General features: G+C 36.6%; 1 protein-coding gene across 1 annotated transcript in view; it reads left to right on the forward strand.

Annotated features, from left to right (window-relative positions):
- The window catches only part of LOC142338427 (uncharacterized), a 109,512-nt gene that overhangs the window by 67,903 nt on the left and 18,684 nt on the right, over positions 1-22,925 (forward strand). Inside the window, exons 12-14 of the mRNA XM_075388187.1 lie at positions 3,708-3,911; positions 12,297-12,356; positions 20,567-20,786. Of these exons, the coding sequence (XP_075244302.1) occupies positions 3,708-3,911; positions 12,297-12,356; positions 20,567-20,786 (484 nt within the window). The remainder of the gene's footprint in view (positions 1-3,707; positions 3,912-12,296; positions 12,357-20,566; positions 20,787-22,925) is intronic.

Genomic DNA, 22,925 nt, shown 5'->3' on the forward strand with positions numbered 1-22,925 from the left:
TCACTTTCTTTTCTCACTTTCTTTTCTCACTTTCTTTTCTCGCTTTCTTTTCTCACTTCCTTTTCTCACTTTCCTTTCTCACTTTCTTTTCTCCTTTTCTTTTCTCTTTTTCTTTTCTCACTTTCTTTTCTCACTTTCTTTTCTCACTTTCTTTTCTCACTTTCTTTTCTCACTTTTTTTTCTCGCTTTCTTTTCTCACTTCCTTTTCTCACTTTCTTTTCTCACTTTCTTTTCTCCTTTTCTTTTCTCTTTTTCTTCTCTCACTTTCTTTTCTCACTTTCTTTTCTCACTTTCTTTTCTCACTTTCTTTTCTCGCTTTCTCTTCTCCCTTTCTTTTCTCACTTTCTTTTCTCACTTTCTTTTCTCACTTTCTTTTCTCGCTTTCTTTTCTCTCTTTTCTCACTTTCTTTTCTCATTTTTTCCTCCCTTTTTTCTCACTTTCTTTTCTCACTTTCTTTTCTCATTTTTTTTCTCACTTTCTTTTCTCACTTTCTTTTCTCACTTTCGTTTCTCACTTTCTTTTCTCACTTTCTTTTCTCGCTTTCTTTTATCACTTCCTTTTCTCACTTTCTTTTCTCACTTTCTTTTCTCCTTTTCTTTTCTCTTTTTCTTTTCTCACTTTCTTTTCTCACTTTCTTTTCTCACCTCCTTTTCTCACTTTCTTTTCTCGCTTTCTTTTATCACTTTCTTTTCTCGCTTTCTTTTCTCATTTTATTCCTCCCTTTTTTCTAACTTTCTTTTCTCACTTTCTTTTCTCACTTTCTTTTCACACTTTCTTTTCTCTTTTTCTTTTCTCTTTTTTCTCTTCTTCTTTTCTCTTTTTCTTTTCTCTTCTTCTTTTCTCGTTTTTTTCCACTTTCTTTTCTCACTTTCATTTCTCACGTTCTTTTCTCACTTTCTTTTCTCACTTTCTTTTCTCACTTTCTTTCTCACTTCCTTTTCTCGTTTTCTTTTCTCATTTTTCCTCCCTTTTTTCTAACTTTCTTTTCTCATTTTCTTTTCTCACTTTCTTTTCTCACTTTCTTTTCTCACTTTCTTTTTTCATTTTCTTTTTTCACTTTCTTTTTTCACTTACTTTTCTCACTTACTTTTCTTACTTTTTTTCTCACTTTCTTATCTCACTTTCTTATCTCACTTTCTTTTCTCACTTTCTTTTCTCACTTTCTTTTCTCATTTTCTTTTCTCACTTTCTTATCTCACTTTCTTATCTCACTTTCTTATCTCACTTTCTTTTCTCACTTTCTTTTCTCACTTTCTTTTCTTTATTTCTTTTCTCACTTTCTTTTCTCGTTTTTTCACTTTCTTTTCACACTTTCTTTTCTCACTTTCTTTTCCCACTTTCTTTTTCCCACTTTCTTTTTCCACTTTCTTTTCTCACTTTCTTTTCTCACTTTCTTTTCTCACTTTCTTTTCCAACTTTCTTTTCTCAGTTTCTTTTTCCCACTTTATTTTCTCACTTTTCTTTCTCACTTTCTTTTCTCACTTTTTTTTCTCACTTTCTTTTCTCACTTTCTTTTCTCCGTTTCTTTTCTCTTTTTCTTTTCTCACTTTCTTTTCTCGTTTTTTTCTCACTTTTTTTTCTCACTTTCATTTCTCACTTTCTTTTCTCACTTTCTTTTCTCACTTTCTTTTCTCACTTTCTTTCTCACTTCCTTTTCCCGCTTTCTTTTCTCATTTTTTCCTCCCTTTTTTCTAACTTTCTTTTCTCGCTTTCTTTTCTCACTTTCTTTTCTCACTTTCTTTTTTCACTTTCTTTTCTCACTTTCTCTTCTCACTTTCTTTTCTCACTTTCTTCTCTCACTTTCTTCTCTCACTTTCTTTTCTCACTTTCTTTTCTCACTTTTCCCCACTTTCTGCTCCCACTTTCTTCTCCCACTTTCTTCTTCCACTTTCTTTTCTCACTATCTTTTCTCACTTTTTCTCACTTTCTCTTCTCACTTTCTTTTCTCACATTCTTTTCTCACTTTCTTTAAGCACGAATTTATGATTACGTCGTATGTGACGACCTCATCTACTGTAATAGATTGTTAATATTCACCTCCAATTATGATGGAGGAAGATTGACCAAGTCCTTCACTTGGAAACTTTGGACTTTTCATCTCCAGCTTTCGCGCTCCCAGTTGGTCGGCACTTGCAGCACATGAAATCCCTCGGGGCTTTCAGCTGTAAGTGCCGCAGCTCTTTTGAGTATGGGGGAGATGAATCGTTCATTGTATAAAATGTGATCTCGAAAGATGCGATTTTTTTTGGAAAAATTAGGATTTAATTCTCATCCGCTCTTCGCCTGTTTTACCGCACCTTAAACCTGTAGATTAATGTTTTATATGAGTTGCGCTCTGCCAGCATGTAGAAGTTCTTATCTGTACAAGTCTTAGCGGTACTTAAGCTTGCAAGATAGCTCAGCGAATTAAATCTTTAATAAAAAAATTGGTGTTACTTGGCGTAATATACTAAACCAAACACATCGGTAACGTAAAACGTAATACCTCTGGCTGTTGAAGGATGGGCATGGCTTACAGCCCGAGCTGGTACGAAAAAATCTCAATTTTAAACCTATTCTTTTAAATGATTTTCTTGCTATGCTTTTGCGGGCCTGCTAGTTACGTTTAAAACCGCACATAAAAATTCTAAAAAACTGAGTATGCCGACAATTTCTTCCGTTTAAAACGGAACATACCGCCGATACCGAAAAGCAGAAGTAACAAAAATTTTCCTTCGGTATCGTCAGTATTTTCGCTTTTTAATGGTAACAATTTGTCGGTAACTCGGGTTTCAAGAAGTTGTCGGTATGTTTGGTTTTAAAAGTAGAAAATTTTCGGTAAGTCCGGGTTTAAACGCTAGAAATTGTCGGGATATTCGGTTTTGAAAGGTTATACTTTGACCCAGGTTACATAACCCACACTATTTGGTGATTTTGAGCGCGGATCTTGACTTGTGTTGACTCAATGATGAAGACTGTCAAAGACGTTCAATCAAAAACGGTAGCTTCATTTAAAAAGTAGAAAAACGCCGGTATCCTAAAACGCCGGTATCTGATAACAATCACAAACTATCATTTCCTAAATTAAAAGATTGAAAACGGTTAAAAGCGATTGTTTCCTAAAGTTACAGTTCGAAAATATTCAAAAACGACGAAAAACTGTCATTTACAGCATTTTGACAGTTTTTGATCAGTTTGGTCAATTGGGGTTGATTAAAATCATTTTTCTTACGTTTGAAACCAAACATATCAAATCTAAGAGATCAAACATACCGACGATTTCTTAGGTTTGACACCAAACATCGCAAACATTTCTTACGTCGTCTTTACTCGGTCTTCTGCACTATGGAATGCGCATTTTTCAAAATGACTGATCTGATCAAAACGACCATTCAGACCACTTCTGCTAATGAAAATACCCAGACGTTGACTCTTTCGAACTTTCGGCGCGTTTGTGTAAAGATCCATACAGAGCAAAATGCGATATGATCTAGACTTTATCTCGTTCACGTTATGAAAAGACACAGGCAAGCTGAGCTGAAAAAGTACATGATCCAAAATTTGCCTCGTTCGTCAGACTTGACCAACCGCAGGCCTCTACTTGAGTTAAAACTACACTACTTCCATTAAGGCGCTTGTGTTTTCTCGTTCCTTGACTTTGAAATTCGGAATAGAATTTGATTCTTAGTTATTTGTGAGTTGCTTCCATGCCTCGCACTTCCCTCACAGGAATTGTGGGTATTTTCAATGCCTACTCTTATTACAAGCTTGGATACCTCAAACTTATTAGTGTGTTCAAGATCATAGTGTTTGTGTTTGTGTTCGAGTTCTTCGTGGCAGCTATTATGTTCACAATGGTCTGTCCCACAATTTTCATAGAGTGGGGGCTCAACTATGACGGGGATCTGAGCGAGATAGAAGACTACCAAATGTTAGTTAGTTATCGCACCAAGTAGAGAATATGTTCGACTACATTAACAAACCATAAATGGACATAATATATAAATGCGACCAATTTTTTCACTGAAAAAATGTTTTGCTCAGATATTACTTTATTGTTAGGCGCAGAAACTGCTAAGACCCTTTTACTTTGCATGCTCTTGATAACTCATCTAAAAATTGTGAAAATTTCGATCAAAGTTAGTCGATTTTATTGTATTTATTCGCGTGATAAAACGTACAATTTTTTACTCGAAGTTGTCACGGAAACTCTCGAAAAACTGCGTGTTTTATACATAATTTGTCATGCGGTCAACCAAAAAAATGTTATGGTTAAACCCGAGAAAGTCGTGCCATTTTGAGCGAATTCTTATGTAAATAGGCCTCTCGATTCTTGCCAGAGAAACCGGTTAATAACAAACGATTTTTTGTTTGTTTCACACCCAAAAATTTTAACGCGTAGCAAATGTTTCACGGATATGACGCCCGTTTAATTGCAGCAGATGAAAAACTATTATGTGAATTTTCAACCAATCACAGATAGAGAAGACTCCATTCTTTATCAAATAAAGCATGACAACTCTCTATAACCATAGTTATAGAGACTTGTCATTTTAGTTATAGAGAGCAGTCTGTAACGGCTGCTCTCCTTGTGTTTCACAAAGAAAGTTTTACACCGCCCAGTTCGTTCTGAGTGGTTACAAAATCTGTCCGGATACTTCGTTTATGCAGTTCGCTTTTGTAACTGTAAATCCGCTCTGCTGTACTTACCGTTGCATTAACTATTTTAGTTCGTAACTATTCGCTGATCTTAGTCTTTTCAACTATCAATTTGAACTGGATTGCTACACATCACACAATACGGGATCTCTTTATGTATACCAGTTCAATCCGATAGAAAAAACAAATCGAAGACAAAGATATATGTCTAAGATCTGTTTGTGCAGAAATATTTAAATTTAATCTTAAGTTGGCTTTTGCTTTTTGTACTCAAAAGTTGAGAATGCCAGAAGTTGGGGTTGTAACAGTTGAATTTCAGCTCCAATAATTCGTAGATACAAGACACAGTAACAGAATTTACTGCTCAAGAATAATATTTTGAATACAAGACACAGTAACAATTTACTGCTCAGGAATATTTCTAGTTCAAGACACAGTAACACGTTATTTACTGCTCAAGACATTTTGTTTTTGCAATATTTTGCTGAGTTATACTTTCAGCCGTTTTCTGCGGCTGCTACGTTGAGTTCTGTGGGTTGCTTTTTGTTATTTCCCCCTTTTCTCTTTTTCTCACGTGACAAACTGTAACTAGAACTAGAACTATAACTATTAAATGACTAAGACAAAAGAAAGTGTTTTGTTTCTATTTTCCCCGCCTATGCAAGCTTGTTATTCCTTAAGCTCAGCTCCAACATCGCCGGCCCTGTTTTCCTTCGTGAAAACATCATCGTCAGTTGGTAGTACTGGAGCGAGCTTCACTACGGGCCTCTTGAAGTATCCATCTTTTGTTCGGATTTTCGCTGATCGAATCACTCCGTCGGAACCTTCAAATGTTTCAAAATGCTTCAAACCCAGATTGTAACATCCACGTTTGTCACTGTCTTCCACTAACCACACGAGATCACCCTGCTGAAGACTTCTGTCCGTTGTGGTCTGCCATTTTTTACGACTGTTCAACGTTGGCAAGTACTCTTTGCGGAATCTGTCCCAGATGAGGTCTGCGTAAGCTTGCGTTTGTCGGAAGAGCTTTCTATGATCAACAAACTGCTCTACACCTGATATATACGGTAAACAAAGGTTCTTGTTGCCAAGTAGAAAATGGTTTGGATTTATAGCTTCTAAATCGGTAGCATCAGAACTGACCTGTGTCAGCGGTCTAGCATTCAACGTCTGTTCAATAAGACTCATCGTAGTTGACAGAACATCTTCCGTGACTGATCGATTGCCCAGCACAGCATACATTGCCTTCTTGCAACTCCTAACCAGTCTTTCCCACACTCCTCCAAAGTGTGGTGCTGCAGGTGGGTTGAATTTCCATCTGATACTTTGTTGACTCAGATGTTCTTCAATTTGCCTCTTGTTCCATGCTGCTATATACTCTGCCAGCTCTTTTTCAGCTCCAACAAAGTTTGTCCCATTATCGCTAATCATTTTGACCGGTTTGCCTCTTCGTGCAATGAATCGCACAATTGCGTTTAGACAACAATCAGTGTCTAGTTTTGGTACAATCTCTATATGTACCGCTCGTACAGTAAGACATGTGAATAGACAGCACCAACGCTTTTCGTTTCTTCGACCAATCTTTACTGTGAATGGTCCGAAACAGTCTACACCCACATTCGAGAACACTGTTGATGCGACTAATCGTTCTTCAGGTAGATCTGCCATTACTGGTGCCTTTGTTTGGGCTCTTCCCTTTCGACATCTAATGCATTTGTTTTTGATCGATCTCAAAGCATTTCGTATGCCTAGGATCCAGAATTTCTGCTGAACTATGTTTCTGACATGTTCAGTACCTTCGTGATGACTATTCTTATGTTCATTTCGCAAGAATAATTCAATTACATGGTGCTTCCAATGTAACAGTATTGGATGCTTGGTTTCGAAGTTCAATTGACTTTTACCTATTCTGCCTTGAGCACGAATAAGTCCCTGCTGGTCTATGAATGGTAAAAACTGGAGGATTTTGCTGTTTTTTGGAAATTCTTTTTCAGCGTTGAGAGATTTTATCTCTTCAGCAAACTGTTCTTTCTGCAGTAGTCAGAAGATGCCTGCTTGTGCGCCCTCTTTTTCTTCAACACTTAGTGTTTTTGTTGCCGGTTTGTGTTTTTTAAATACGCGCTGTACGTATGCCATCGTATTTACTAGTCGATTGTAATTGCTGAATCGTTCCCACTGAATCATCGGGTTTGTCTCCTCAACCTTAGCTGAGAAAACCATTTGGTCGTTTTGATCGTCTGAAGCAAATGTTAAATTCAACTGTTCAGGCCATTCGTCCTCTCGTTGCTTCAACCAGGCTTGCCCAGTGAGCCATTCACTTCTCTTGAGTTCGTCAACATTGATTGCTCGTGTCCCGATGTCAGCTGGATTGTTAATACCACTCACATGATTCCACTGTGAAACATTAGTTGTATCCAAAATCTCCGCCACTCTGTTTGCAACAAACACCTGTTGCTTGCGGTGGGAGCTGTGAATCCATTGCAGAACAGTAGTGGAGTCTGTCCAGAAGTTGCAACTCTGAATCTTCGATTCGTGTTCCTTGACTATCTGTTCTCTAAGTCTCACCGCCATCACTGCTGCTTGTAGTTCTAAGCGTGGTATGGAAAGGTGTCGCATCGGTGCGACTCTGCACTTTCCGATTACAAATGCTAAGTCTGCTGAGTATTCTTTGGGCTTTGAACGTAGGTATGCCACTGCGCACATTGTATCTTCAGATGCGTCGGCAAACACATGAAGCTCCCATTTGTCCTTGGATGTGCTGAAGTATCTTCTATCAATGCTTGTTTCCGCTACTTCTGGAAGCTGCGCTTTCCACTTCAGAAACTCTTCTTCTTCGTTAGATTTTACTGAGTTGTCCCAATGTTGTCCATTTTTGGTCCAGATGCTCTTCAGGAGTCGTCTCATATGGACACTGAATGGTGCAAACAGTCCAAGAGGATCAAACACTGAAGAAACTAGAGATAATATCTTCCTTTGGGTGATTGGGGTCTCAACTCCTTTGCTTGTACCTCTACAAACCTGTAGACTATCATCGGTAATCGTCCACTGAAGCCCAAGCACCGATGACCCTTCCTGGCTGGGCTCTACTTCAACCTGCTTCGTTTTGCTCATTGATCTTAAGTCCTCTGGGATTGCGTTGGTTACCAAGTTGCTGTTGGTGATCCACTTCTTCAGTTCAAATCCATGTTTAAAGAAGAGGTTGCAGTTGTTTGAAAACCTCGATTGCTTCTTCAGTTGTTTCGACTGACTTGATGAAATCGTCCATGTAGAAGTTGTTTTGAATTGATTTTGCTGCAATTGGGAACTCGTCTTCGTTGTCGATGGCTACTCGCTTCAGAGCATAGTTGGCACATGTTGGTGAACTCTTTGCTCCAAAAACATGACGTTGATACTCATATGTTTGCACAGGTTCGTTCATTGTTGTTCGCCGCAAAAATCTCAAGCAGCTTTTATCGCAATCAGGAACTTGCACTTGCAGAAACAATGATTCAATATCTGCGGTTAGGACAATTGATCCTTCTCGAAATCTGAATATTGTTCCGATCAATCCGTGTAGTAGATCGGGTCCGGCCAACAACTTGTCATTTAGGCATATATTCTTGTATTTTGCTGCAGCGTTGCAAACACGGCGAACTTTACCCGGTTTGTTGGGGTTTAGTACTGGGTGGTGTGCCAAATACCATTCCTTTCCGAAAGTGCCTTTGACTTCCGATTTACCAAGGATCTTCACAAATCCTTTTTCAACATCTGTATCAATTGACTGTTGATACAATTCTTTTAAATTTGGGTCTCGTTGGAATCTTCGTTCCAGTGAGTAGAGCTGACCAAGGGCCGAGCCGTAGTTGTTTGGAAGATTGGGTTCTGGTTCACACCAGAGCATGCCCACTTCGTACCGCTCGCCCGTAAACTTTGTTGTGCTCTCTAAAAACTTCTGAGCTTGCTGCTCTTTCTTTGATTGACTTACAACATTTATTTTGGAAGCATAAGTTTCTATGTCCCACCATGATTGTATATTTTCGGCCACTTTCACATCTTCTGTGGAGGCGAAATGACAAACATTTTGACTTTTCTTGCCCGTCATGGGACCACTGACTACCCATCCTAATTCTGTTAAGACGGCGAAAGGCTCACTTCGTGTTCCAATCTTATAGTCTAATGGACGTTGAATTTCGTAGGCATCTTGTCAAAGTATGATGCCTACTTCCATCAGGATGAATTTTCTGTTTGTGAGAACATTCAGGTGTCTGAAGTTGTTCTTCAGTTCTTTGTAATCATATGTTGTGTTTCCCAACGAGATTGATGGGTGTGCAAACGCTTCAATTGAATGCACCTTTGAATGTAGTCCCTTTATTGTGATAGGAACCTTTTCTGTCCTCAAATCTTGCGTCCCATGTATGCCAGCTATGTTCAAGGTAACGTCCGTGCCTTTGGCTTGTAGTTGATCTTTGACACTTTGATCGATGAATGATACTCTTGAACCACTATCGAGGAAAGCGTAAGTAGTCAACCTGTTACCACCACTCTGAACCGATACCGGAACTATTTGAAGAAAACTAGTAACTTGGTTACTCTGGTTGATTGTTGCTGCGCTTACGTTAACTGCGTGACTACCCTTGTCCATTTGGTTTTCTGAGTGTAGCAGTCTGTTGTGCGTTTTGGTACATCCATTTATACCGCACGGGTGGACTTTACAATCTTTGATTGCATGCCCTTTCCCAAGACATCCATAAAATAAGCGTTCTTTTCTCACTGCTGCATAGCGATCGGTGACATTCATATTTTTAAATATTGGACAGTTCCATATTTTATGAGTGCCATCCGCTAGTGGACAGTTGTTTTGCATTTGCTTCGTTTCGTTCGCATTCGAACTCGCAGTAACGTTTGACGATTTTGAGAATCGTTTTTCCTTGTTAGCGTTTGGTCGATCATCTTCCTTTCGTTCGCTCTTGGTTGTTGGCATTCCTTCATGGACAAAGCCATTCGAGCTAACCATTTTTCAAGGAGAGTGAGATCGGGCCTATCTTCTTGACACTCGTCAACGAAAAAGAACCACTTTTCTTTCAAGTTTGGGGGCAGTTTTTCAATTGCCACCTGCAGTGTTGAACTTGATTGCAGGTCGCCCTCATAGTTGTATTGCTTCAGTACATTAACTAGGTTGCTGATTGTTATTGAGTAATTAATTATAGCCGTTGAGTCGTGCATTCGAATTGGTTGTTGTTTGCGCAACATGTTGAGCTGAGCGTCAACAATTAGGTAAGGTCGCCCAAACTTCCGTCCCAGGAGTTCCCACGCTTGAGCATAGAATTCTCCCGAATAGGCCATTCCTGATATAGCTGATTTTGCTTTACCTGTCAACAAAGTTTTCAAGTGGCTCATTTTCTCTGAGTCAGGTATATTGCGATGGTGAACCGTTGCTTTGAACATATTTGACCACTCCGGCCACTCTAGGGAGTTTCCATCGAATGAACTCAACTTCAACTTAGGTAGCTGACTGCTACTGCTTGGTTTATTACGCTTAAACTTGTCTTGTTCCCGGGCTGCGCTGGCACGCTCTCCACTCGGTGACCGTGACTTAAGTACACCTTCGCGATTGAAGCTTACCCTGGGATAATTGTTGTCGATCCTGGTTTTCGCACGCTCGAAACTATAATCGTGCAATTTTGAGAATTTATTCGAGTTATCGAGCCAACCGGAAACATCTTTATTCTTCGGGGTTTTCCAGTTGAATGGTGATCTACTTCGAATACTAGGGGTTGCACTATCATCAGAATCTGGTGCTCTGGCGTCAAGAGCTTCTTTCTCATATTCCAGTTTCAGTGCACCTTCTTCTTCAAAAAGTTGCATCTCCATTTCAAGCTCCTTCCTTTTCAATTCGAATTCAATTTTCTTCAACCTCAATTTTGATGCAAAGTCTTTCTCTAGAGCCGCAAGCTTTTCTGCTTTTTTAGCTCGTTTATCAGAGGAGGCCTTTGAATTGTTGTCTTTGTTTGGGTTTCCATTTTCAACAGTTCTTTGAGAAACTCCTAAAACATTCTGTGAATTCTTAGCGGCAGTTCGTTCTGCATCGGTTGTCAATTGAACAGTTTGATTCTGTTGATCCGTCATGTTTGTTTCTCCGTGAATGTATGGTAATCAGTCTGCGTTTAATTTTTGTAAGAAATTTAATCGTTCGGCTTCGTAACGTTCAAACAATTCAGAATCACGAAGAAAATTTGCTCGCTTTCGGTTAAGAATGCAAAGAGAGTCGTCAAGTTTCAGCACCTGTTTATAGATGGTCTTGAGTTTGCTTGATCTATCGTTGTTTCTGATTAGTTCCTGGCCCTCCTGAATTTTTGCTTCGATTTGTTTTTCGGAGTTGCTAATCTGTCTATGCAAAATGTCCTGACTCTGTGACGGAGTCACTGTGTTTGTACTTTGGGACTGCAGCTTGAACCTCTACAGTACCTTTTGTTTATTTGCTTTAATTAAGCCTTGCTATTCAACTTCTAATGCACTTTGCCTAATTGGCTTTGCGTTGTTGATTTGCTCGTTGAGTTTTGTTCTCGTTCGTCGATGACTTTGTCACTTCGACTGTTGGGTTGGACAGCAGTTTATTCCACTGTCCGGGTCGGCGGACCAAATGTAACGGCTGCTCTCCTTGTGTTTCACAAAGAAAGTTTTACACCGCCCAGTTCGTTCTGAGTGGTTACAAAATCTGTCCGGATACTTCGTTTATGCAGTTCGCTTTTGTAACTGTAAATCCGCTCTGCTGTACTTACCGTTGCATTAACTATTTTAGTTCGTAACTATTCGCTGATCTTAGTTTTTTCAACTATCAATTTGAACTGGATTGCTACAGATCACACAATACGGGATCTCTTTATGTATACCAGTTCAATCCGATAGAAAAAACAAATCGAAGACAAAGATATATGTCTAAGATCTGTTTGTGCAGAAAAATTAAAATTTAATCTTAAGTTGGCTTTTGCTTTTTGTACTCACAAGTTGAGAATGCCAGAAGTTGGGGTTGTAACAGTTGAATTTCAGCTCCAATAATTCGTAGATACAAGACACAGTAACAGAATTTACTGCTCAAGAATAATATTTTGAATACAAGACACAGTAACAATTTACTGCTCAGGAATATTTCTAGTTCAAGACACAGCAACACGTTATTTACTGCTCAAGACAATTTGTTTTTGCAATATTTTGCTGAGTTATACTTTCAGCCGTTTTCTGCGGCTACTACGTTGAGTTCTGTGTGTTGCTTTTTGTTATTTCCCCCTTTTCTCTTTTTCTCACGTGACAAACTGTAACTAGAACTAGAACTATAACTATAACTATTAAATGACTAAGACAAAAGAAAGTGTTTTGTTTCTATTTTCCCCGCCTATGCAAGCTTGTTATTCCTTAAGCTCAGCTCCAACACAGTCTTTATACTTTAATTGTATGTTGTTTACTCCTGTGTTTTATATTTTTTACCGCACCAATTGAGGTTTTCCTTCCGTGATTTACTGAATCGGTTAGTCTAAAAGACTAAGGTAAATCTATTTCGCGCGCAAAAATAAGTAGCCCCATCCCTGTAAACTTTAAGGCAGTAATTAGAGCCCAAGTACAGTTTGCCTGAATAACATTTAGGCTGAGATTTGCAGAAATGCCTCAGTTGTTTCTGTTTCAGAGCTCGACAAGAGATGGACGATTTGCTGGTGGCTTTGAGTGTTGAGCTGCCCGAGTTTGTGTAAGTGGCGCTTGTTTTTGTTTATTTTAATGCATGTTAAAATAACAAGCCTGCAACTCTTAAGGATCATTTAGTCCAATATAGTTCCCCAGTGATTCTGAAATTTTTATCGTGTAAGATCTGAGATGATGCTGATTAAAAATTTCTATCGCGTAAGATCTTATCTGGTCTTACACAATAAGAATTCTGCCGTACGTGAACTTCAATCTTTAATAAGTAATATATAAATTACTTATCAGATCTTATAATCTAATCATTCAATTTTGCTGAATTGTTCTCTTACAAGATCTGATAAGCTTATCAGATTTTATAAGATAAGAATTCATTTTTGCTGAATTGTTATCATATAATTTTGATAAATATCTTTTTAGATCTTATATAATAAAAAAATCGCGGGCAGAAATTTTATCATGCAAGATCTGAAAAGACATTTTTTAATGATTTCATTATAACCGTATAACGTAGTCAAGTTTCTATGAAAGAAAAAATAATCGGCCAACTAACCAATTGTGAAACAAAAATTGTTTGTTGATTCTATTTTGGCGGCAGTTTCATTCTGAGTCTCAACTAAGTAATATGTCTCAAATCAGCAGTCCAAGTTGGTTTTGATCTTTTAAAAAATTTTCAGCATAGTTTGATAATCACCGCCTCAGAAAAAGCCCCTAACATTCGAACAACCCTTTTCACAATATCTTGTAGGTCTCAAAACACAGCATGAGATATTTTTCTCTTTGTGGCTCTGACAATTAAGTGTTGAATTCTGCAGCTTTTTGGCTACTGCTTGAAACCAGCTTTGAATTGTCTTCAATATGAAGAACATGCCATATTTTAAGAATTTTTATTGTATAAGATCTCATAAGAAGATGAGTCATAGCTTTCCGAATGTTAATCCTACAAGATTATATAAGATTCCTATAAGATCTTACTTGATATATATTTTTTATCAGGCAGAAATTTCATCGTGTAAGATCTTATAAGGCAGAATTTTTATCGTGTAAAATCTTATAAGGCAGAAATTTTACCTTTTAAGACCTGAAAAAAAGTGAAGTTTTTTCGTGTAAGATCTTATCAGACCTGATAAATGTTTTTAGGTGTAAGAGCTGATAATTGTCTGACAAAGTTTTATTATATTCTATAATCTGCAATCTCAAATGAAGTATTCCACTAGATATTATTTCCGAGTGCGGTAAATCTTTGTCACTTTTCCCAAAAAAAAATTACAAAAAGAAACTTGTCAGTAGCCTAATTCATTTTTTTGTGCTTTGTTCCACCGAAAAAAATAACTCATCCTCAGCAAAACAGTAATTATATTTAGGATCTTTGCTGTCTTTCTATAAGGCAGTCACATCTCGATTATCAATTCTCCGAAAAAATGATCTTTTTTGACACACAAAAGTTATCTCTCACTGATATGGTAATGGAGCTAGCACAATTTAGTGCAACCATTGAAACAAGTTACTTCTCGTATATCTGGTAAAAGTCAAATTTTTTGATCTTAGGCAAAAGGATTAATTTTTCTGAGAAATGGAGACAGTAATTTGTTTTTGCTAGTAATTCTTACTTCGTGGCTTTTGTTATTAAGTAGTAATTTGTACCATTATGCGTAAAAATTCAATAAAGTTGGTACCGTTATCATTTTTGTTAAATTAATATAGGCATTTATTACATTTTCAAATGCAATTTTGAGCTATTTCTCTCTGGCAACTTATACATTTTTGGCGTTTTTGTTTTTAAAAAAATTTCTCCTTTGGAAAAACGTTGTTGCAACCGGGATAAATTTGTCGATTGCGCTTAGTATTTAATAGTATGTAAAAGTTATGAGCTGATTTTAAACAATTTCAGTCTGAAAAATTTTTAAAAATAAAAAAGTGAGATGACATTTCTCTATTTTGTCGTTTTTTTTTCTAGTGACTGTTTCTTTGTTTTTTTTTGTGGACTCGAGAAACATTTTCTGGGTATTATTTTTATGCAGATAACACTAATGTTTTTTCTTCCTAGTTTTAAATAAATTCATCGTTGGCTTGTTTTTAATGCAGTGAAATTTTTAGCAAGAGAAAACAATTTTCATGAATTTTGCTTTTTCTTCATTTGTTCTGAGTTTTGAAAAAACTCAGAACAACTTCACTTTATGAGTTTTGAAAAAACTTTGGCAATCCTTTTCTTTTATCTCGAATTCTGTTATAATAATCTTTTTGAGCACAACCGGGTCAATGGTGGCTACTTTTCTACAAACTATCTGTTAAAAATCTGTATTAGCTTATTAAAAAAGATATCAATGAACACTCTGGTTGATTAATGTTTTCATTTCGAAAAAATTTACGAAATTTTGTCTATTCTAAGTTATTTTTTTTGTTTTAGCTTTGTTTTTTTTTTAAAAGCTCATCTTGCGTTTTTTTCTTTAAGAAAACGTAAAATATTAGGTTATTGAGGGAGAATTTTTTTTCCATGCGTGGAATTTTTATATCTGTTTTCAATTTGTTTTTCTTGATTGTTGGTGACATAAGCATTTTAATGGTGTTAAGTTTCAGGTGTCAAAAAAGCCTGGAGGGATGGTTAATTGTATTTACTGAGTTCTATGGTTTCAAATTAATCAATAACGCATTTCTTGTTTCCTCAGTTTTTGTTGCTAAGTCACTTTAACAAGCGATCGATGTGGGCTTCTAACAACACCAGTTGAACTTTTTTATTGTTTTGAGTTAATAGCTGAAGCTTTTTGGAAAATTGACAACTTTTTCGCGAGGAATGTTTCACCTTGGTTGAACTTGTTCTGGCCTTGGCCTTTGATCTCATCTATGAAAATCCCCTAGGAGTTACAACAACGCGACAATGAAGTTTTTGAACTTTTATTGACAACTGTTTGTTATAAGGATTTTGACACCATGTTAGTTGCTTTTTTTGGTTTTCCTTGTATTTGGATTTGCTTTTGTTGTCTTTGTCACCTAATCTTAAGAATGACTGATTATTGCGCTTACATAATGATCAGATGATCAATTTTTCACAATTTCAGCTGATAGTTTTAATACCTAGACCTCATTAATTTCAATACCGTTTAGAATTTTTTTGATAATTCCATTGTTTGTTGGTGGTTTGTCAATATGTGTGATAGTAGTACTTAGTAAAGGAACTAATATGCAGTTCCAAATCAAATAGTATTGTATGCTAATTTATATCAATAAATTGTTACAACTTTAGAAAGATTGTCGGCGTCAAATGAGGGAGGAAATGTTCATTTTCTCCATTTTTTAAAACAGTTTTTTGTTCTGATAATTCCCTTTTCTCAATGTAATGTCATATACGTCAGTGTTTCAGAAATGTTAATTGCACCGCTGATTTTAGCCAATTTATCAGTTTTATCAATTCTTTGGATTGCAACTCAGTACTTCTCATGTTTTCTTATCTTCGCTAAACGAATTTTTTTCTGTTTTCCTTATGGCAAGCTTCTTAAACAAATTGAATGATTTTTTTTACCTCACTACGTTATTTTTACTCTTCTATTATTTTGCGAAAGTTTTTTAAGAAAAGGTTGTTAGGCAAACCAACCCAAAATGAACAGAGACAATACGCAAAAAGGAGTCAAGAATGAAAACGAGTTAAACCGAGTTTTTTAAAAACGAGTTTTTTTTAAAAGCTCATCTTGCGTTTTTTTCTTTAAGAAAACGTAAAATATTAGGTTATTGAGGGAGAATTTTTTTTCCATGCGTGGAATTTTTATATCTGTTTTCAATTTGTTTTTCTTGATTGTTGGTGACATAAGCATTTTAATGGTGTTAAGTTTCAGGTGTCAAAAAAGCCTGGAGGGATGGTTAATTGTGTTTACTGAGTTCTATGGTTTCAAATTAATCAATAACGCATTTCTTGTTTCCTCAGTTTTTGTTGCTAAGTCACTTTAACAAGCGATCGATGTGGGCTTCTAACAACACCAGTTGAACTTTTTTATTGTTTTGAGTTAATAGCTGAAGCTTTTTGGAAAATTGACAACTTTTTCGCGAGGAATGTTTCACCTTGGTTGAACTTGTTCTGGCCTTGGCCTTTGATCTCATCTATGAAAATCCCCTAGGAATTACAACAACGCGACAATGAAGTTTTTGAACTTTTTTTATTGACAACTGTTTGTTATAAGGATTTTGACACCATGTTAGTTGCTTTTTTTGGTTTTCCTTGTATTTGGATTTGCTTTTGTTGTCTTTGTCACCTAATCTTAAGAATGACTGATTATTGCGCTTACATAATGATCAGATGATCAATTTTTCACAATTTCAGCTGATAGTTTTAATACCTAGACCCCATTAATTTCAATACCGTTTAGAATTTTTTTGATAATTCCATTGTTTGTTGGTGGTTTGTCAATATGTGTGATAGTAGTACTTAGTAAAGGAACTAATATGCAGTTCCAAATCAAATAGTATTGTATGCTAATTAATATCAATAAATTGTTACAACTTTAGAAAGATTGTCGGCGTCAAATGAGGGAGGAAATGTTCATTTTCTCCATTTTTTAAAACAGTTTTTTGTTCTGATAATTCCCTTTTCTCAATGTAATGTCATATACGTCAGTGTTTCAGAAATGTTAATTGCACCGCTGATTTTAGCCAATTTATCAGTTTTATCAATTCTTTGGATTGCAACTCAGTACTTCTCATGTTTTCTTATCTTCGCTAAACGAATTTTTTTCTGTTTTCCTTATGGCAAGCTTCTTAAACAAATTGAATGATTTTTTTTACCTCACTACGTTATTTTTACTCTTCTATTATTTTGCGAAAGTTTTTTAAGAAAAGGTTGTTAGGCAAACCAACCCAAAATGAACAGAGACAATACGCAAAAAGGAGTCAAGAATGAAAACGAGTTAAACCGACCACTTTTAGCTGCTCCGTTTTTGAGCTTTGTTTCAAGTACTCTTCATTACCAACTCTAATAAAAACCTTTTCATAATTAAGAAACAGAAAAACGTTCGTCTACTAAACCCAATTTTCGCCATTTTTTCCAAAAACAATACTATTTTGTCATCTATTCCAATTGGAGTCAAGCAAATAAGTGGCGGCTGTAATCCAAAATTATTTCAGTTTTTTGTACATCTTTGCTTATAAGTGCATGTAAACTGTTTTACACTACACTTTTTTATGCTTTTGGATCAATTTTTTGCTACTTCAGCTAAAAAATATATATAGTTTGTTGCGAAGCGGACAATTTTAGCTTCCTCGTCCAGTTTTGTTCTGAAAATCCAATTGAGAGGCACCACCAAGTTTTTTTAGAGACAAGCAACCATTGTCCTTCCTAATGACTCTTGGGATGCAAAGAATCAATATTTTTAAGTTATTGCCCTAATTTAAAATATTTTTAATCTATTTCATTTTCTGCATAAGGACAATTTGTAGCATTTTTTGTAGAATTTATCCTCTTTTTTAACAATTGTAGCAAAAATTCTTCTAAAAAAGATTACTTCAACCACTAATTTACCAACCTGTATTTTTTATCGCAGATTTATCAGAAAAAAACAAATCTTCGAAAAAGATGAGAAGCCAGCAAAATTTGTTTTCAAAATTTCCTCAAATTCTTACACTTTTTCTTCAGCAACAATTTTTTGTTTTAAGAACTTAGCCTTACAACAGTACAATCATTTGTGACCTGTTTTTTTTATTGGACTGTTGTTTTTTCGCTACTTGGTTCAAACTTTTGATAATTGTAGTTCAATGATATTTTTTGTTGGTTTTGTACATATACCTAAACTAAAGTGTTTGCATGATAAAAAAGGGAAGTTTACAGATTACCCATTCTTTGGGAATAATTCTGTTAAACAGATGACAGTTTTTTAATTGCTCTTGAACGAAGTTCAGAGCAATTATTGTAAACGTGTGTGTCTTTGTACGACTCGAAGAGGAGTATTGAGATTCTACACGTTTTTTTAGCAGAAAGCAAGTTTGTTCATGACTTGAATTTTGACTTCTTTCTGTTCGAGCATTTACATCCGTTTTTGATTGTTGAATTCTGTTATCGAACCTTGGATTTAAACATTGGCTTCGTTTTGTAATGTGTAGTAACTAGAAAGTGCTGGAAATGTTCAATGTGAAGATTTCATTTTGAGATTTTTTGTTCTTAGATAAGTCCCCACTAATTATCTAAACTACACCGCAAAACAACCCCACCCCCACCCCACCACCTATCTACCCCCCCCCAACAACTACCTACCCCCCAGCCCCCCCCCGCACCCCCAACTTAACCCCCACCTACCCTACCCCTTCTCTTCACCTAGCTACCCCCAACTACCCCAGCACTACCCACCTCACCAACCTATCACCCACCCACCCAACTACATACCCCCCACCACCTGCCTACCCCCCCCCCGCCCAACTTACCCACCCCACCTATCCCTACCCCCAAACTACCCCCTCCCTTCACCTAACTACCCCCACCTACCCCCCCCCCCCCAACTACCCCAGCACTACCCACCTCCCCAACCTATCTACCCCCCTCCCCAACAACTACCTACCCCCCACCCCCCCGCACCCCCAACTTAACCCCCACCTACCCTACCCCTTCTCTTCTCCTAGCTACCCCCAACTACCCCAGCACTACCCACCTCCCCAACCTATCACCACCCACCCAACTACATACCCCCCACCACCTGCCTACCCCCCCCCCCGCCCAACTTACCCACCCCACCTTTTCCTACCCCCAAACTACCCCCTCCCTTCACCTAACTACCCCACCTACCCCCCCCCCCCCCCCAACTACCCCAGCACTACCCACCTCCCCAACCTATCTACCCACCCACCCCACCTAGCTCCCCCCGCACCTAAAAAATTGTCGGCATTTTTAAAACACTTTAATGTGGTTTGTTTGGCTATTTTTGTTTTTTTTCTCTTGTCCTTTTTGATGTTCTGATTTCGGTAAGGTCAAGTCAGAGATCATAATGCAGTAGGTTAGATCAGAGATTATGATGCAAGACGATTCGAGTCGTTTCCGGTATTCTACCGGCTATTTTTATGCAAAATTTTCGCTTGACATTTTTTTTTCAAGTGACATTACGCCTTTGACTTTTTGCGTTTTGCGTGATCTAAAATTCTCTCTCAATCACCATTTCAAGCAGCTGCATTCAATTGGCGGCAATTTAATACTAAAAGTCAAATGTCGTTCGAGACCATTTTTTTCCGACGTTTAGTCGGTTATGTTTATTCATTTTGGTCTGTGAGGCTTGTAAATAATATTTTTTTCAAGCAATGGATTAGATTTAAACAATAATACATGTTATTGTTGAGATTTTGAGTGAGCAACAGAGAAACAACATGTAATGGCGAAACCACTCATAACTTGGTTGAAACTGGAACAATTAATTTTTAGGTTGAAAGTTAAAAAATGATTAAATTCTAGGATCTTTCACGAAATTATTTGCTATCTTCAACGCGGCTAAGGGACAGGGCAACAAAATTTGAAAAAAAAAATGTCTACAATGCTACACAAGACAAATTCACTATTTTTAAAAATTCGTAGTGTTCAAATAGTCCATAGTCTTTAATTTGGAACTGTCAAATAGGTACACCGATGTTTGGTAAGCAAGGCTATCAGACCTATCGTTACCAAAATTAAGTGACTGCAAATACGGCAAGGAACAAAACTTCTAATCTCTTTTGAAAATAAGAAGTGTTACTGACAACAAAAGGAATAATTTCGCATTTAAAGATTCAAGCAAATGCTTTTATGCATTTTTAGAGCACATGTATCACTTTTGGTAGCCTTAATGGAAACGTGATGAGAAGAAGCAGCGAAAACCGTAGCCGAATTGCATTTGACAAAAAGTGTTCAAAAAAATCTCACTACACTTTACCAACCGGGGTAAAAAGTTTCTCATCAAAACTGTCCGTTCATAGCTGCCTTTTACAAATCCCGCGTTAAGGAAACTGCCAATCAAAATGACAAAAAAGTGCGAACACATCATTAAATAAAAACAGCGTCCTAGTACAGTCCAAATTCTCATAAACTCATTCATGAAAACATTGAGTGTTATAAATAAAATAAATTCTTTTAATTGACAGGAGATAATAATTTTACAGACCACGAAATAGTGCTTCTTTTTTGAATCGGAAAATCAACTTCGGTTTGCTCCGATCAAAAATGTGATGAGATGCGGTTGCAACATTATATGTGCACGCACATTAGCCAGCCTCCTTGTTTACTACCATTATTAGAGGCACTAAGTTTGTTCACAATGCTTTCAGGAAACAGGCGGGGGATGTGCCTCTGAGCAGATCGGCACAGACTGACCACATCTGTTACATCTACAGCTGGTGGAATGTGGAGAGTGATAAGAACATCACCTATGACCTATTCATGGTCACTGACCTGTTCGAACAGGTGTTGCAGTCATACTACTACGCTGTCATTGTCACTACAAATGTCGGCCTGGGAGAAATGTATCCTAAGAGTTACATAGACAAGGTTTGGCATAGACCTAAGAGTTACATAGAAAAGGTTCCATGCAACCATTAACAAACTAGTTATCATATGCTTCCATCCATATCTATGCAGCTATAGCTATTTTTCCATATAATTGTTTCAGCAGTCACATTACAGTCAGATGCTCTATGTACAAATTGGCACAAATAAGAGGCAACCAAATGTAATTGGATTGGTAACAGGGATCCCTATTCTAATCTTAATGCAGGGGCGAGATCTTTTTTGTTAAATGAAAATTACGCAAGGTGATTACACCATATTCCCTTTGATCTTTTCGTATAATATTTCGATTTAAAATTACGGGTGAGTAAAAAGCATGTTTTCTTTAGCTGATAATCTAATCGGTTGTGGTAGTTTCATGCCAAGTCCCACGAGACGCTGAGGCATGACAATGGCCCGCCAGGCTAATTGATGTCTTAAGTTTAAATCTTGGTAAATTTATTAAATTCATAAATAATACCTCTTAAGTGGTCGTTTCATACAAAGTGGTAAATTCTGATAACCATCAAACCAAAACTTTTTGACGGATATAAGTTTGACTTTATTATTGGTTGATGCAAGAAATGTTTCGAGTTGGACGTGAGCACTCAAAATATTTGACTCAGCAAAAAAATTCATTGAATAACTACACGAAAATTCCACCCCTCTCCCTAGGTGACACACTATAGCAGCATTTTAACTTGTTATTCTCTAGGGAACAATGATATTCCGTACTGAAAGTCGTGCACATTTGTTGTTAGAACCGTCAAGTTCATTTTGGGTTCTGGAATTTAATGATATCATGCCTTTGAACGACAGACTAAAACATTACATATTTTGAAAAAAAATAGTAAAATTTTTTAATTGCCAAGTTTTTCATTTCGACTCTAATCCGAGAGGTCACGGGTTCGATCCCCTCCGGGGTAAGAACTTTTTGCACCATAAAATTTTCTCTAGCCTGTCACCTTCTCAATTGTTTGCTTCATCAGTCGTTCGAGAGCAGTTCATCCGAAGTTAGTTGGTTTAGACTGTTTACGTTTTTCATAGTTGGAGAAGATATTTTAAATCAATTTGAGTCCTTTTAATGCAATGAAACGTTTCCTAAAGTTCCATCTGTTGTTCAATCTGATACTTCATGCTATTTTGACTAGAGTTCGTAGTTCTGCTTACCCATATTCCTTGCTAAACGAATTCATGTATTAGTTTCTGTAACAATAAGCACAAATATGGTCAGATTGAACAATAAAAGCAGAACCAAGATGTTTTGCGTGACATAAAACATACAAGAAGAGATGGACAAAAGCATCACAAACTCGAAAGAGCAGAAATTAGAAAGAAAATTACCAAATTTTCTTGATTTTTTTGTTTTGAAATGCTGGAGGCCAGAATTGAACTCAATAAAATTGGACAAAGATTCTGCGAAATAAAGTTTTGTTTAATCAAGAAAAACGTATCAGAAAAATTGAGGAGCAGAGGAAACAGTGAGGAGAAGAATAAAAAAAAATTTGACCTGACGTGCATTCCTATTCAACATTCAAACCCGACGCAGAAAAAGCAGTTTCACAAATTCAGAGACAAAATTAGAAATTAGTGGTAGATACATTTATGTTACAGAAACAGTTAAGTTGAATGAGAACTACATTATTGCGTGACTTGTAGCAAACAAGAGGAGGCAGGTAAAAGTATTAAATAACTCAGATTTTAATATCATAAATTTCAAAACGCTAGTGCAATAAAAAACGCCGGAGCCTTTATGTCAGCTAAAAAATCATTTATGATGACTTTCATTAAGAAAATACAAATTTTGAAAAAATTTAATTAAAATTGAAAATTTTTAATTTGTCATAGTCACTTGATATTTATGCTTTCAAGAAAACTTTTTTGCGCAACTCTGTGAAAACAATAAAATTGCATTTCAGCACAAAAGTGAATGAACGCATAAGAGACAAAAAAAGGAAAGTAACATAATTTAAAAAAGAAGAGATAATAATTTAAGAGATAAAAAAAGTTGCTGATGTTATTGAAGTATTTGACTTAAAACTTATTCATGATGTTGAAGTTGACCCAATAGCCAAAATGCATGCCTTATGAGGGCTTCATTTGTCCATAGAGGGTAAAAAATGTTGTAGAAAAAATCAAAAG

Source organism: Convolutriloba macropyga, chromosome 4 (genome assembly GCF_964194025.1).
Source record: "Convolutriloba macropyga chromosome 4, txConMacr16.3, whole genome shotgun sequence".
NCBI classification, from domain to species: domain Eukaryota; kingdom Metazoa; phylum Xenacoelomorpha; order Acoela; family Convolutidae; genus Convolutriloba; species Convolutriloba macropyga.